This window comes from Ovis canadensis, chromosome 18 (genome assembly GCF_042477335.2).
Source record: "Ovis canadensis isolate MfBH-ARS-UI-01 breed Bighorn chromosome 18, ARS-UI_OviCan_v2, whole genome shotgun sequence".
NCBI classification, from domain to species: domain Eukaryota; kingdom Metazoa; phylum Chordata; class Mammalia; order Artiodactyla; family Bovidae; genus Ovis; species Ovis canadensis.
In genome coordinates this window covers 22,166,796-22,183,344 of record NC_091262.1, presented here as the reverse complement: position 1 = coordinate 22,183,344, position 16,549 = coordinate 22,166,796, and the positions used below count along the sequence as shown (strand labels likewise).

The window sequence follows — 16,549 nt, the reverse complement described above, 5'->3', positions numbered from 1 at the left end:
AGCCAGCTTTTTCATTCTCTTTCACTTTCATCAAGAGGCTCTTCAGTTCCTCTTTGCTTTCTGCCATAAAGGTGGTGTCACTTGCATATCTGAGGTTATTGATATTTCTCCTGGCAACCTTGATTCCAGCTTGTGCTTCATCCAGGTGGCATTTCTCATGATGTACTCTGCATATAAGTAAAATAGGCAGGGTGACAATATGCAGCTTTGACGTACTTGTTTTCCAATTTGGAACCAGTCCGTTTTTTCCATATCTGGTTCTAACTGTTGCTTCTTGACTTGCATGCAGATTTCTGAGGAGGCAGGTAGGTTGATCTGTTATTCCCATCTCTTTCAGAATTTTCCATACTTTGTTGTGATCCACACAGTTAAAGGCTTTGGCATAGTCAGTAAAGCAGAAATAGATGTTTTTCTGGAACTCCCTTGCTTTTTTGATGATCCAGCAGATGTTGGCAATTTGATCTCTGGTTCCTCTGCCTTTTCTAAAACCAGCTTGAACACCTGGAAGTTCATGGTTCACATATTGTTGAAGCCTGGCTTGGAGAATTTTGAGCATTACATTGCTAGCATGTGAGATGAGTGCAATTGTGTGGTAGTTTGAGCATTCTTTGGCATTGTCTTTCTTTGGGATTGGAATGAAAACTGACCTTTTCCAGTCCTGTGACCACTGCTTAGTTTTCCAAATTTGCTGGCATATTGAATGCAGCACTTTAACAGCATCATCTTTTAGGACTTGAAATAACTCAGCTGGAATTCTGTCACCTCCTCTAGCTTTGTTCATAGTGATGCTTCCTAAGGACCTCTTGATTTCACATTCCAGGATGTCTGGGTCTAGGTTAGTAATCACACCATTGTGGTTATCTGGATCCTGAAGATCTTTTTTGTATCGTTTTTCTGTGTATTCTTGCCACCTTTTCTTAATATCTTCTGCTTCTGTTGGGTCCATACCATTTCTGTCCTTTATTGAAACCATCTTTGGATGAAATGTTCCCTTGATTTCTCTAATTTTGTGGAAGAGATCTCTAGTCTTTCCCATTCTATTATTTTCCTCTGTTTCTTTGCTGATCACTGAGGGAAGCTTTCTTATCTCTCCTTGCTATTCTTTGGAACTCTGCATTCAGATGGGTATATCTTTCCTTTCCTTCTTTACTTTTAACTTCTCTTCTTTCTCAGCTGTTTGCTAAGCCTGCTTAGACAACCATTTTACCTTCTTGCCTTTTTTCTTGGGTATGATCTTGATCACTGCCTCCTCTACAATGTCACAAACCTCTGTCCATAGTTCTTCAGACTCTCTGTCTATCAGACCTAATCCATGGAATCTATTTGTCACTTCCACTGTATAATATAATATATAAGGAGGGGACAGCAGCAGATGAGATGGTTGGATGGCATCACCGACTCAATGGACATGAGTCTGAGTAGACTCTGGGAGGCCTGGAGTGCTGCAGTCCATGGAGTTGCAAAGAATTGGACATGACTGAGCAACTGAACTGAACTGAACTGACCTATATAATCATAAATGATTTGATTTAGGTCATACCTAAAAGGTTTAGTAGGGTTTTCCCTACTTTCTTCAATTTCTGAATTTTGCAATAAGGAGTTCATGATCTGAACCACAGTCAGCTCATTCTTATTTTTGCTGACTGTATAGAGCTTTTCCATCTTCAGCTACAAAGAATATAATCAATCTGATTTTGGTACTGACCATCTAGTGATGTCCATGTGTAGAGTCGTCTCTTATGTTGTTGGAAGAGGGTGTTTGCTCTGACCAGTGTGTTCTTTTGGGAAAGTTCTGTTACCTCTGCCCTGCTTCATTCTGTACTCCAAGGCCAAACTTGCCTGTTACTCCAGGTATTTCTTGACTTCCTGCTTTTGCATTCCAGTCCACTATGATGAAAAGGAGATTTTTTTTTTTTTTTTTTAATGTTCTAGAAGATCTTGTAGGCCATCATAGAATGGTTTAGCTTCAGCTTCTTTGGCCTTAATAGTTGGGGCATAGACTTCGATTACTTTGATGTTGAATGGTTTGCCTTGGAAATGAACAGGAATCATTATGTTGTTTTTTAGATTGCACCTAAGTAATACATTTTGGACTCTTTTGTTTGCTATGAAGTCTACTCCACTTCTTCTAAGGGATTCTTGCCCACAATGAATTAAATTCACCCATTCCAGTCCATTTAAATTCACTGATTCCTAAAATTTCAGTGTTCACTCTTGCCATCTCCTGTTTGACTACTTCTAATTTACCTTAGATTCATGGACCTAACACTCCAGGTTCCTATGCAGTATTGTTCTTTACAGTATCAGACTTTATTTCCATCACCTGTCACATCCATAACTGGGTGTTGTTTTTGCTTTGGCTCTGTCTCTTCTTTTCTTTCTGGAGGTATTTCTCCACTCTTCTCCAGTAGCATATTGGGCACTTACCGACCTGGTGTATTCATCTTTCAGTGTCATATCTTGTTTGTGGGGTTCTCGAGGCAAGAATACTGAAGTGGTTTGCCATTGCCTTCTCCTGTGGACCACGTTTAGTCAGAACTCTCCACCATGACCCATCTGTCTTGGGTAGCCCTACATGATATAGCTCATAGTTTCATTGAGTTAGACAAGACTGTGGGCCATGTGATTATTTTGGTTACTTTTCTGGGATTTTGTGTTGTTAGTAACATGTATAACTGTTAATGTTAGTAATATGTATATTATGTCATAATATGTATCAGTTCAGTTCAGTTCAGTCACTCAGTCATGTCTGACTCTTTGCGACCCTATGAATCGCAGCACGCCAGGCCTCCCTGTCCATCACCAACTCCTGGAGTTCACTCAGACTCACGTCCATCGAGTCCGTGATGCCATCCAGCCATCTCATCCTCGGTCGTCCCCTTCTCCTCCTGCCCCCAGTCCCTCCCAGCATCAAAGTATTTTCCAATGAGTCAACTCTTCACATGAGGTGGCCAAAGTACTGGAGCTTCAGCTTTAGCATCATTCCTTCCAAAGAAATCCCAGGGCTGATCTCCTTAAGAATGGACTGGTTGGATCTTCTTGCAGTCCAAGGGACCCTCAAGAGTCTTCTTCTCCAACACCACAGTTCAAAAGCGTCAATTCTTCAGCGCTCAGCTTTCTTCACAGTCCAACTCCCACATCCATACATGACCACTGGAAAACCCATAGCCTTGACTAGACGGACCTTAGTCGGTAAAGTAATGTCTCTGCTTTTGAAAACGCTATCTAGGTTGATCATAACTTTTCTTCCAAGGAGTAAGTGTCTTTTAATTTCATGGCTGCAGTCATCATCTGCAGTGATTTTGGAGCCCCCAAAAATAAAGTCTGACACTGTTTCCACTGTTTCCCCATCTATTTCCCATGTATAATATTTTAATGTTAGTAAAATGTTTAAGCTGATGATTTTCAAATTTTTCTTTCTGGTACTGAATTCTTTTTGACTTCTGATTTAAATCCAGATGCAGCATCTTCCTTTGGTTGTCCAGTAGTTGTGTCAAACTTAAGTTTGCCAGTATTGACCCTTTGATTTCTCTCATGTAATATACTTCATCCTTAGTCATCCTCTTTTCAATAGATAACATCAACTTTTATCCAGTTATTTTGCCCAAAATAATTTAGAGTCATTCTTGACTCATCCCACTCTTTACAGTCCATATCCAGTCCATTAATAAATATATATCCCATGTCTTTGAAACATACCTATTAACACATCCTGTGCACAGCATTATTAGCTTTCACCTGGACAACTACAATTGTCTCCTGACTGATGTCCTCTCGTAGTCAGGACCTGTACAGTCTGGATTCTATAACAGGCTTTTGTAGACCCATTGGAGCTGCATTTATCACTTATATAAATTCTTCTGAATGACATCCATCCATCTGTCTCAGGAGCCTTGCTTATCCTGATGTTTTCACTTTCTTCAGCAACTTTTATTTGCCATATACGTGAGTATCTAAACTTATCCATTCTGCAAAACAGTCTGAATCCTGTCTATTCCAAAAAAGTGTTCCTGGTTCTCAAATCAAAATCACTGTGTCTCTTGGAAATCTCACAATACATTTTTTATGTAATTTATTTCCATTTTTTTCAAACTACCTAGTAATATTTTTTAGAAAAGTAAAACAAGTTTATAGTGAAAATTGAATCAATTCAGAAAGATATGTTTAAAATAAAAGATCTCTTTATCTCCACCTTGACTACAAAAAGTAATTAGCTGCTGTTAACAATTTCTCATATTGAAAATATTTTCCCAGATTTATCATATGCCTTTTGACTTAGCTGCTTATAATATTTACTTTACTGAATAATTAAAGACATATTAACTTGGCCAGTCATTCCCTTCTATCTATGTTAGAATGTGATATCCATAAATGTTCACAGTATCTGATGCATTAGAGGTACACAGCTACTCTGTAAAATGGGAGAAAACAAATTCAGTAATAGAAGCTTTTAAGCTTCTATCCTTGCTGAGCAGTGTTTCATGATAATGCAATTACATGCTATGGAACCCAGTCAAAATTTAAGCATGAATTTCAATAAATTTATTTATATGCCCCAAATAACACCCTACATCATACCACTATGTTACTCAGCTGATTTATAACAACCATATCCAACTTCTTTTTTAAGAAACCATTTAATTTTAAAAATGTATAGAGTTTTTGTCCTTGACCTTCTTTACAGATATTACTGAAAAATCAAGCTTAAAACTCTCCGAAATCTCATAAATTACCCTACTCTTATAGCTTACATCATCCTGCCTCTTCTTTGACAGCTGAATTAATTTTTAAAAAGTCCCATGAAGTCATCCTCAGCCATTCATTATCCCAGGCTTGTAGCTAAGCCCTGTATCGGCATTTGCCAACCTCTCCTTCTAGTCGTCTCCTACTGATGAATTGGCCTTGAGTGATTGTAGGATGTATCCCTGTCCCTTCACTGACTCCCTTTTCTCTTCTAGGCCATTATTCCCTCTTCTAGGAATTTTACTGGAAGCTACGACAAGCAGAGACAAAGACATGCTTCGCGATTACCTCCACCACCTGAAGCCAAACACTCCTGCACGTGCTCCAACTTGATCGAGTTACTTGAAATTTCACTCTACTTCTCACCTATTTCTCTGCCTGCAGTTCCCTTCCTCTCCATTTCCACCTGCTGGCTTTTTCCCCAGGTGCCATTCATTTATATAAATTCTCTTTATTTATACAATTTTTAATGACAAAGGAAAATAATTTTTATCACTCTGTACCTCTTTATACATCTGGCAGCTATAGCTCTGGGCAATGCTTTCTGTCTATATTATGGAGTGTGGCTGTCTACATGGGGGTTGGAGCTCCTTGAAGATGGAAATAGGCATATCCAACTATTTATTCACCGGGTGTAGCTCAAAAATAATAGTTCAATCTATGTGACAATAATGACTTCACTGAAAGTAAGAAGTAGTACACATTGATTCTTTCCAATTCCACTAATAGGACCCAGCCATATGACCCAAGTAAATGACAGTGGAGGCTGGAAAATGTAGTCTTCTCCTGTAGGAGGACTGGGAAGGAATGGTAATGAATACACATCTAGAAGCCTCTGTCACACTTTCCACATTCAAATATATCCCATCCGGTAAAGATAGTCACATAGAGCAATACTGTACACATACAGTACAGGAACACATGCATAGCAGACGTTGCATGGCAATACATTGTTCTTTATTTAATCCTAGCTATGAAAAAGATTTGAAAAGCTGATTACAGAAGAGCAATGTCTTTGTACCACATTGACATTTTCATAGAAATTACTGAATAAGGAAATAAGACAGCAACTGGACTATGCATCTATGGAAGGAGCCAAAGCCATCTCCCTTTAAAAACTCATAGTATTTTAAATAAATGGAGCATCTGGCCATTTACATTTCTCTCTATGGATAGATGGGGGGGGCGGTGGGGAAGCTGTAACAATTAGGAAACATTATGATCAACTTGGATTTTATTATTTGGGGAATGTTTCATCCAATAGCTCATTTAACAATTATTAGTATTTTTTTCATACATTACCACCTCACTTATCTGCCATTCCTCATATAGATTGCAAGGCACTTCCTGCATCCTCACATTTACAAGTTAATAAACAGAGGAATTCATCAGTTCTGGCAAGCCCAGTAGAAATGTTCATCAGAAACTAACACAGCATTGCAAAGCAGTTATACTCAAAAAAGGGGAGGAACTGGCCTCTGGATCTTTCTTCTTGAATCCATTCTTTCACAGTCTTCTCAATCTCAGTGGAAATTCTGTCCTTTCACTTCAGTTCAGTTCAGTTCAGTCGCTCAGTCGTGTCCGACTCTTTGCGAACCCATGGACCGTCACTAACTCCCGGAGTTTACTCAAACTCATGTCCATTGAGTTGGTGATGCCATCCAACCATCTCATCCTCTGTCGTCCCCTTCTCCTCCTGTCTTCAATCTTTCCCAGCATCAGGGTCTTTTCAAATGAGTCAGTTCTTTGCATCAGGTGAAAGGCATCCTTTCACTTAGTCAGGCTCATATTCTTGCAGTTATCTCTGAGAACCCTTCTTCAAATCCCACCTACAGTGCCTTAGGAAATGCTATTGTTGGTCCCTTCAAGATTTATCTAGTGTCTGACTATGTCTTTCTACCCCCAATGCCACCCTCATCAGCTCTCACCCAGGCTACTACAGTTGCCTGCTGACTGGTCTCTCACAGTGGACACTCGACTCTACTGTCATTCCTCAACACAACAGCCAGAGTTATCTTTCCAAAACATGCCTCACTTCCAGTGCTCTCCTCAAAGCATAAACCAGAAGTCCATACTCTGATTCCCCTCCATTCATACCTAATCTACTCCTTTTGACTTCTTGGGTCTTATCCATTCTTCCCTTCCTTGCTTCCTTTTATCTGTTCTTTCATTCTTGCCTGTACTTCTTCCTCTTTAAGTCTCATGGAAATGTCCCTCTATTTTGTCAAATTGTGATCTATTCTTCATCATTCTGTACCTTCGTTCTCTGTCTTATTTTTCCTCGAGAGCAATGACCTCCTAATACACAGCACTTTTCTTATTTATTTGATTAATTCTGCCTTTCCTCACTAGAATAAAAATTCCATGCAAGCAGGGACTGCTGTATTCCACATACTTAGTACATGACTGACACATTGTAGGAGCTCAGTAAATATCGGTTTAATATAGTCAGTGAAATGACAGAGAAAAAATAAAATAACTGTCCACTTCACAGAACTGAGTTTCCAATTAAGTTAGTTTTTACTTTGCGCATTATAAAGTACTATTTACACATACGGCTTCCTGAGTAGCTCAAACAGTAGAGAATCTGCCCACAATGTGGGAGACCTGGATTTGATCCCTGAAGATCCCCTGGAGCCGGGCATGGAAACCCATTCCAGTATTCTTTCCTGGAGAACTCCCATGGACAGAGAAGACTGGTGGGATACAGTCCATGGGATCGCAAAGAGTCGAACACGACTGAGCTACTAACACATGCACATATATAATTGTCATATATAATTTACATATATAATTGTCAATGCTAATAATAAAACCCAAACATTATAGAGTTTACTTAAACAAGGTGCTGTGAAAAGCTTACTTAAACAGATTATGAAGTGTAACCATAAGAAAAAACATTATATATTAGATTATATTAAAATCAAGAGTATCTGTTAAAGACCACAACTAAGTGAATAAAATGACCTCTAAATTGAGGAGGAATATATCGCGGTAGACACTGGCATCTGCATGCTCAGTCATGTCTGACTGTTTGTGACCCCCATGGACTGTAGCCCACCAGGCTCCTCTGTCCATGGGCTTTCCCAAGCAAGAATACTGCAGTGGGTTGCCAGGTCAGGGTATCTTCCTGACCCAGGGATCGAACCTGAGTCTTCACACGGAAAACTCATATCCAGAATATATATAGATTCCTACAAATCAGTGAGAGACAATTCAATATGAAAGATTGATAAAGTAGCTGAATATATGTTTAATAAAAGAGGATATTCAAATAACCAATAAATATGTCAAAAGTCACACCAATTTTTAATCATCAGGAGAAATGGGAATTAATTTCACATGAGATATGATACACACCAAGAATTATAGAAAAGATTGTAAGGCAGAAAATACTAAATATTGGTGATGAAATGGAGTAACTAAGACTATCTACCAGACACTGCTTTGTTGTTATTATTCAGTCGCTAAGCCGTGTGTGACTCTTGGTGACCCCCATGGACTGCAGCACGCCAGGCTTCCCTGTCCTTCACCATCTCCCAGAGTTTGCTCAAACTCATGTCCATTGAGTCAGTGATGCCATCCAACCATCTCATCCTCTGTTGCCACCTTCTCCTCTTGTCCTCAATCTTTCCCAGCATCTGGATCTTTTCCAGTGAATTGGCTCTTCACATCAGGTGGCCAAAGTTTTGGAGACACTGGCCAAACTATTGGACTAGACACTACCGGTGGAAGTTAAAACTGGTACAACTGCTTTGGAAAACTGTTAAGCAGTAGCTATTAAGCTGGACATATGCCTACTTTTTGTGACAGCAGTTACACAGCTAAGAATATACCCGATAAGAATGCTTATATAAGCGATATCATATGATATTTATCTTTCAATGTCTGACCTCTTTCCCTCAGTATGACAGTCTCAAGGTCCATCCATGTTGCTATATACGGCATTATTTAGTTCTTTTTTATGGCTGAGTAATATTCATATATATATATATATATGTATATGCTACATTGCTTCCATGTGCTGGCTGTATGTGGAATCTAAAACAGTGGTAAAAATGAGCTTATTTACAAAACAGAAATAGAGCCACAGGTATATAAAACAGACATATGGTTACCAGGGAGAAAGCAGGAGTGGGGGATAAGTTGGGAGACTGGGATTGACATAAACACGCTACTAGATATAAAACTGATAACTAATGAGTACTATTGTAGGGCACAGGGAATGCTACTCAGCACTCTGTGATGACCTAAATGGGAATAGAATCTAAGAAATCATGGGTATATATATAACTGATGTACTTTCTTATACAGCAAAAGCTAACACAACCTTGTAAATAAACTATACTCTAATTAATTTTTAAAAAAATAATTCTTATATATGTTTACCCCAAAACAGCAGTATTTACTGTATCCTGACATTGGACACTATCCACATGGCCAAAATATTAGGATAGATAAATAAATTGGGGTATATTCATACAATAGATACTTTGGGAATGAACAACCCACAGTTGTATACATTATGTATCTATCTCATAAAAAAGTTTGTGCGGAAAACCAGACACAAAAGGATCCATGATGTCCGACTCTGTGCGACCCCATAGACGGCAGCCCACCAGGCTCTGCCATCCCTGGGATTCTCCAGGCAAGAACACTGGAATGGGTTGCCATTTCCTTCTCCAATGAAGGAAAGTGAAAAGTGAAAGTGAAGTCGCTCAGTGGTGTCAGACTCTTTGTGACCCCATGATCTGCAGCCTACCAGGCTCCTCCATCCATGGGATTTTCCAGGCAAGAGTACTGGAGTGGGGTGCCATTGCCTTCTCCGGATGATTCTACTGATGTTCAAAAACAGACCAAACTAACCTGTGCTGCTTGACTGTTAAGGCAGAGGCTGACTTTGGTGGTGGAGGTAAGGAGCAGGAGAGTAGCTTCTGAAATTCTTGACTACTTCTGTTTCTTGATCCAGATGTGTTCAGTTTATAAATAAGCGAAACATGTGCTGTTTTGTATGTATATCATACTTCAAAGTTAAACAAGAAAGAAGCAAAAGTGAGATTCTCCTTGCCCACTTTATTCTATTACCTTTTGAAATAACAATTGCCATATCCCTTTTATAGAAGTGCAGACACATGAAAATCTAGTCTCGAATGCATAGTGCATCTTATTAGGGATGGCACATTCAGAAAGCAGGATTGTAAGTGGGCACTTTTCAGGAATGAAAATTCAGGTCTAAGATAATGTATATGACCATGTTCAATGTAAGATCATTGTGATGATGGTGATATATCATCATAAGGCAATGGATAAATAGAGATGGGTATCATAACGCAAAGGATAAATCATACTGGGATATTTACTTACTTCTTGACAAATTCAGTTTTTAGCTGGTCCAGCATTGCTCTTTCATTCTATTAGGGGTAACTGATATGCTGCATAATATTTTTCTAACCCACAGTTGCTTCCTTCTGATGCTGGTTTGGGGACCATAGGGAAGGAGTGTTGACAGGCATGCCTTTGGATGCAGCCTGGATCCCAAGCAGGAATATTTGGAGATTGTTTTCTCTGTTTGGGGAACAAACATAAAGCAGTACTTGTAAATTAAGCCTAGATTTATTTGTGGCTTGTGTGACCATCGGAGGTGAGTTGCCTAAGGCTGGCACCTCCTGCCTTCCTGAGAAGAGAGCTGGAGGCCACAAAGGCTGGGGTACCTGTAGTCCTTGGGCTACTGGGCAGCATGGCTGGGGAAAAGCTGCAGAGGAAAAGGCAGGGATTAGGAGGGCATGAGAGGCTGGTTCCATTAAGTTGAGGAGCCAAAGTGCCCGTTGTCCTTTAACCAGCACCAACAAGGGAAATGACCCCGACCCTTTGCAAAACGCCACGTGGCTTGCAGTGGACGCTTAACCAGTGGCCGCCCTGGCCTGGGCTGCAGACTTCAATCTGCACTAAAGTTTTATCTCTCCCTCTCTCCCTGTGCCAGTTTTCCCAATGTTTCTCGACATCACATTAACTCCCCTCCCAGTACAATAATCGACTCCAATCTGCTATTATCACGGAAATAGAAGAGGTAAAGTGCCTGTAATAGGATCCAAATCAAATCACTTTCACTTCAGCCGGCTTTTGCTGTGAAGCCAAGGATTCCCCAGAGAGATTCAATACAGAGAAACACCTGCATACACAGGCTGAGGCCCGGAGAGTAGATGGAACACGACAGGCCTCGCTGGCCTGTAGCATCTCCTTAGTTACAAGACTCTCACCTCGGGAGTAATGACCTGCGGCAGGCTCCGATAAACCGGGACCTCCAAAGCAGAGCCAGGATCTGACTCCCACTCCATTCGACCTGTCCTGAAGCAACATGTTAGTTTGCAGTTCACAGCACTGGGGCCCTGGTTACATGTCCTTTCCTGAAGTGTAGGCTTTCATGGGTGTTGCTTTGCCGTGAATGACTGTTTGTTCTTTGAGTAGTCTACCCTCAAGGAAAGAACTGCATGTATGTATTTGCTCTTAAGAAGTAAGAAAGGTCAGAGCAAATTGAATTGAACGTAATTCAGACCTGGCCGGTGCAGGGAGATAAGGAAAGCCCAGGGAATCTTCCCTTCAGTCATTTCTGCACTAACATGGCACAGTTTGACCCTCATGATGCATTCCCAGATGGTTGTAAGTTAAGGCCCATTAGAGTGAAGTCTTTTCTGTATATTAGTCCATCAGTTCACATGTATTTTGTTGACTTTTTCCCATGCCTGTTCCTGGTTATACAGCAATGCTATATAAAAAAAAAAAAATACAGCAGTGCTGTTTTAAACATATATATTTGTGATCTTACCCTGACTTCTCATTTGGGCTCAGACTCTGACACTGATGCAGACTTGGCAGGAAGATCTTATAGTGTATGCTGACTTATATGCCAGATTCTGAAGATTTCTGTTGCACAGACTAATTGATACTTTCAGTGAGTTATCAGATAAGCAAAAAGAAGAATTATAATCTTCATTTCACAGACCTACTTAAAAAATTACAGCAGGTATTTCCAGAGCAAACAATTGAGTGGAAACATCCTTAACAGCAGTCTCCTCCAGTATTCACTTCTAGTTTTGCCTTTGAATGGCATCTGAAAAGCAGGAAAAAACGGGTTCAGTAATAATTAAAAAAAATAAAAATCAAAGATGCTATGCCTGCATTAAAGTTTTACCCCTTTCTAGTCATGTGACTTAGACAAATATTTTAATCTTTTTGAACCTTGAGTTCCTCATCAATGGAATCTATCCTCCCACACAGTCATGAGTGTTACATAAGGCCAGGATTTAGAAGTGATTTGTTATTTCTAAATCAAATACTGATATAAAGTAGTACAAATTTCATGAAGGTTTTTGTAATCAAGGTTTTAAAAGGTAAAACAGTGAGTATTTCTTCTGAGAATCAATTTAAAAGGATCAAGAGGTATCTGTGATGATTTGGAATATGGGACCCTTCTCAGGAGTGGTTCTGTGCTCAGACAGCTTGATCATGGCCAGCCTGTTGTCTTATCAGACCAGATTGCTGTCCTCAGGGCAACTGAGATTGTGAGAATAGGGATAGGCAACTTGCAGGACCTCAGAGGCCAGGTGACCTTGAAAGTTGTGGCTTCCGAAAGGGTCATTCCAGGCTTCTTGTGGGAAGAAAGGAAGAGGCATTCTCAGTGGACCACTGAAGGGATTCTCTAGGGATGAATCCATTAGTAGGATTTATGTCTGGGTTTCTGCATGATCTCAGAAGCCTTAAATTATATCCTGGATCTAAAGAAAAATGGTTTCATGGGGAACATTGATATGAGAGAATAGTCAATTGCTGTTAACACTGACAAGTGTGTTTCCTTTAAAGCCCTTGTTATAGTTTGCTTTTAGCTATGGCAGCACCCCATCTGAGGCTTTCAGAAGACAGGAGGGTGTAGTGTGAGTGTGGCAGGGTCAAAACTAAGTTGAGACAGGGCGATATCTCCTCCTCTTATACAATGGCTACCTGAAGCCAAGACAGGTCAGACTGTATGCAGTTCATTCATTTAATGAAAATATGTATCAAATACATAGATAGTGATTTAACATGCATAGCTTTGGCGACGTTTTTTTCCTTTTATAGATACAAGGGTACATTAAAAAAAAAAAAAAACCCACACAGTCCAGGTGGAGGTTTAAAAAGAATGATTGTTTTTATTCTGTCTGCTCAATGAATGTCTGTTGCATGCCCACAGTACCTGAAGCACATGGATCATGAGACATTCTTCATGTTTCCGTGGTGTGTGTGTCCCGCATTGGGGAAACAGGAGGGCAATTAGGCTTTCAATGCAAGAAGGTCTGCTCATGGAGAGCACTTGAGGAAGAAGGGCGGAGAACTTGTGTCACACTTGCTGGGGACTTGCTGGGGAATGCTCCTGGAGAGGCGGTGCTCGAGTGCACACAGGGAGGCAGAGTCGGAGGTTGTCAGATGGAGAGAGCACAGGGAGGAGGCAGTCCCAAGAATTAAAAAAAACATTAGGTGGAAGGTTATGGAGGTACGATGGAAGCATGTAACAAACATCATTTTTCTGGGTGCACTGGTGAGTTCACCAGAAATTCCTACACCAGTGAAAACACACACTTTCTTTCACAAGAACAGACTTACACTTCTGACAGAAGAATGCAAAATCCTTAGCAGCCTATGACCTTAAAATGGTTAGCGTGCACAGGGAATGATCACCAGGCGCAACCGTCCCAGGGGGACCGCCCTGTGATCCCTGACATACCTCCTTGCGTGTGTGCTAAGTCACTTCAGTCATGGTCAACTCTTTGTGACCCCATGGACTGCAGCCCGCCAGGCTCCTCTGTCCATGGTATTCTCCAGGCAAGAATCCTGGAGTGGGTTGCCATGCCCTCCTTCAGGGGATCTTCCTCACCCCAAGGACTGAACCCCCGTCTCCTGCGCCTCCTGCATTGCAGGCAGATTCTTTACCACTGAACCACTGGGGAAGCAACATACCTCCTTACCTGCCCTCTTCTTAATGGTCTCCTTCAGTCTGAGCACCTAACATGTCTAAGGCACTGATACCTGCATTATTAAAGTAAGAAGCCAAGGCTCAGTCCCTTGTTCAATGACAGAGAAGTGAATGACTGCAGAGAAAATGTGGTGCAGTCAGTCAAAGCCATAGTGATTCCACAGCCAGGTTCTCAACCCCTTCCTTCACTTCCTTGCCTGAATAATTGCGTGGAACCTTACCCACATACCCCCCATTGCCTTGTCTCACTGCTTAGAGACATTGCCAGATCAGGTCTTCATGATGGGGAAGGTGAGCATGGGGGAGAAAATTAAAGCGACTTTCTCAAAATCCACCAGTTGCTATTGTTTTTTTCAAACCTTTTCTTCCCACCAGCACCTCAAAGAGGGTCCAACAGCATTATAAGGAAAGTCTGCCCTTACTTTGGGAAACTCTGTCCATGATCTTCTCATGCTGGGGACTCCAGTGCATGTTATACTGTTTAAAACTCTGGGAAATTCTTTGCTATAGCAAAGAAATCTGATGAATCATGTGTTCATCAGACTCCTTTGATGTCACTTTTCCTATATCCTTGTCAACATCCTGGGGAAAGAGTGTCTGAGGAACACAGTTTGGGAAACACAATCTCTTCCTGGCATTGCTACTTCTTTTGAACATCACGTCACCACTGCACCTTTTTTCCTTTTATGCAAGAGACACTGGGTTAGTCTGATACAGCTGCCATCACAAAATACCATAGACTGGGTGACTTAAGTGACAGAAGTTTTTTCTCACATTTCTGAAGGCTGAAAGTCCAAAACTAAGGCGCCGTCTCGCGTGGTTTATCCTGAGGCCCCCCTCTTTGGCTTGCAGTTGGCACCTTTCTCTGTGTGTTCTCACGTGGTCTTTCCTATGTGTGTGTGGTCCCTGTTACCTCTTCCTCTTGTCAGAATAGCAGTCATATTGGACTGGTCTCACTCTTATGGTCTCATTTAACCTTAATTACATCTTTATTTTTATTTTATTTTATTGGAATATGATTGCTTTCCAGTATTGTGTTATTGTTTGCTGTACATAAAAAGTGAATCAGCATTACATACACATATATCCCCCTCCCTTTTGGACTTCCTTGCCATTCACATCACCATAGTGCATTAAGTTCAGTTCCCTGTGTATACAGTAGGTTCTCATTAGTTACCTCTTTTATACACAGTATTATGTATACAGTGTCAGTCCCGATCTATCTCACCTCCCCACTCCCTCCTTTGATATCCGTGCATTTGTTGTCTATGTCTGTATCTCTATTTCTGCTCTGCAGATAAGTTCATCCATGCCATTTCTCTAGATTTTACACATATGCATTAATACATGATTTTTATTTTCAAAAAGATACATATACCCAAATGTTCATTGCAGCACTATTTACAATAGCCAGGACATAGAAGCAACCTAAATGCCCATCAACAGATGAATGGACAAAGATGTCATATATATGTATATTTATTTATACACACACACACAATGGAATATTACTCAGTCATGAAAGGAATGAAATTGCACCATTTGCAGAGATGCAAATGGACCTAGAGATTGTCATACTGAGTGAAATTTAATTATATCGTTAAAGGTCCTATCTCCAAATAGAGACTGGGCATTAGGGCGTTAACATATGGATTTTAGGAGACAAAATTCAATTCATAGAGAACCCTTTCTCCATCCCATTTCTATGACAAAGTAGCCACGGCAGTGAGATCAGTTCATTTTTGTGAAATACGTGTTTATTTCATTTGCAATGGTTATTTAACTCTTGGAAGAACCATCACTGGCATGATATAAATTTAAAAGGGAGAGAAAGTTAGGAGATGCCTGGAGATTCCCATGGATAGAGGAGCCTGGCAGGCTACAGTCCATGGGGTTGCAAGAGTTGGACGTGACTTGGCGACTAAAGAAAGAAGAGAGTAGAAACACTTTTCCATTATATTTACTGTTATTATCAAAGGGAAGAACACTTTGGGACTTACCAAATAAGCTGGTTCTCCAGAGAAGGAACAGAGGAGTCAGCTGGGGGCATTCTACATCCTGGCCGCAACAGAGGGGCGAACCTCTCACCATAAGGTCTAGATGACATTTGCTCTGTGTTTGCTCTCAGTGCTAAGAAGCTCCAAGGTCCATCATCAACTTCTGTAGTTTTCCTAAGAAAAGAGTTCTTGATAGAATTTATTTTCACTCCCATTTTGTTGTTTCATATTCCAGGTTATATATTTTTTGGTCTTGATGTATGTGTTTTTTAAACTACTGTGTTTCTAAGCTAAGTTTAGGCATTGAGTGTGCTGGTGACAATTACCCAGGAAGCAGCTGAGTGACTTCTTGTTCTGGTAGAAAGATAGCAAGAGACTAGCGAATAAAGAAGACAGGGAAACTGGCCTCAAGGTAGTTAGAGGCAGAAGCTCTAGAGCCTTCTCCTCAAGAGGGAACATGAAGAATGTTCACCATTATTGAGACCAGTGATCAGATCCATTCTCAACTCTTGGGCTTCAAAACCATCATACATTCAACAGACTTTTGTGATTTCCTTGGAGCCCCTCTGTTGAAGCTAGTCGCTGACAATTGCCTTAGCATCACCTCAGCTGGAACCAATAATTAATTGAATAATTTTAAAACATATCTCAAAGGTAAATAGAACAGGATTTTTCATTTGTAAGGTGGAGGTAATAATGCTGTCTTCAGCAGCATTATATATGAGATACATTTTTTGTTTTGTCTTCATAGATTTTTAAGGACTTAACTAGATGTTATAATGCACAAACACTCAGAATAAACTTT

At 40.5% G+C, this 16,549-nt stretch overlaps 1 protein-coding gene across 1 annotated transcript in view; it reads right to left on the bottom strand.

Annotated features, from left to right (window-relative positions):
• LOC138423741 (TAF5-like RNA polymerase II p300/CBP-associated factor-associated factor 65 kDa subunit 5L) overlaps positions 1-16,549 on the bottom strand; it is a 120,859-nt gene that overhangs the window by 49,129 nt on the left and 55,181 nt on the right. The window contains 2 exon segments of the mRNA XM_069560036.1: positions 11,001-11,088; positions 15,748-15,918. Coding sequence (XP_069416137.1) covers positions 11,001-11,088; positions 15,748-15,918 — 259 coding nt within the window.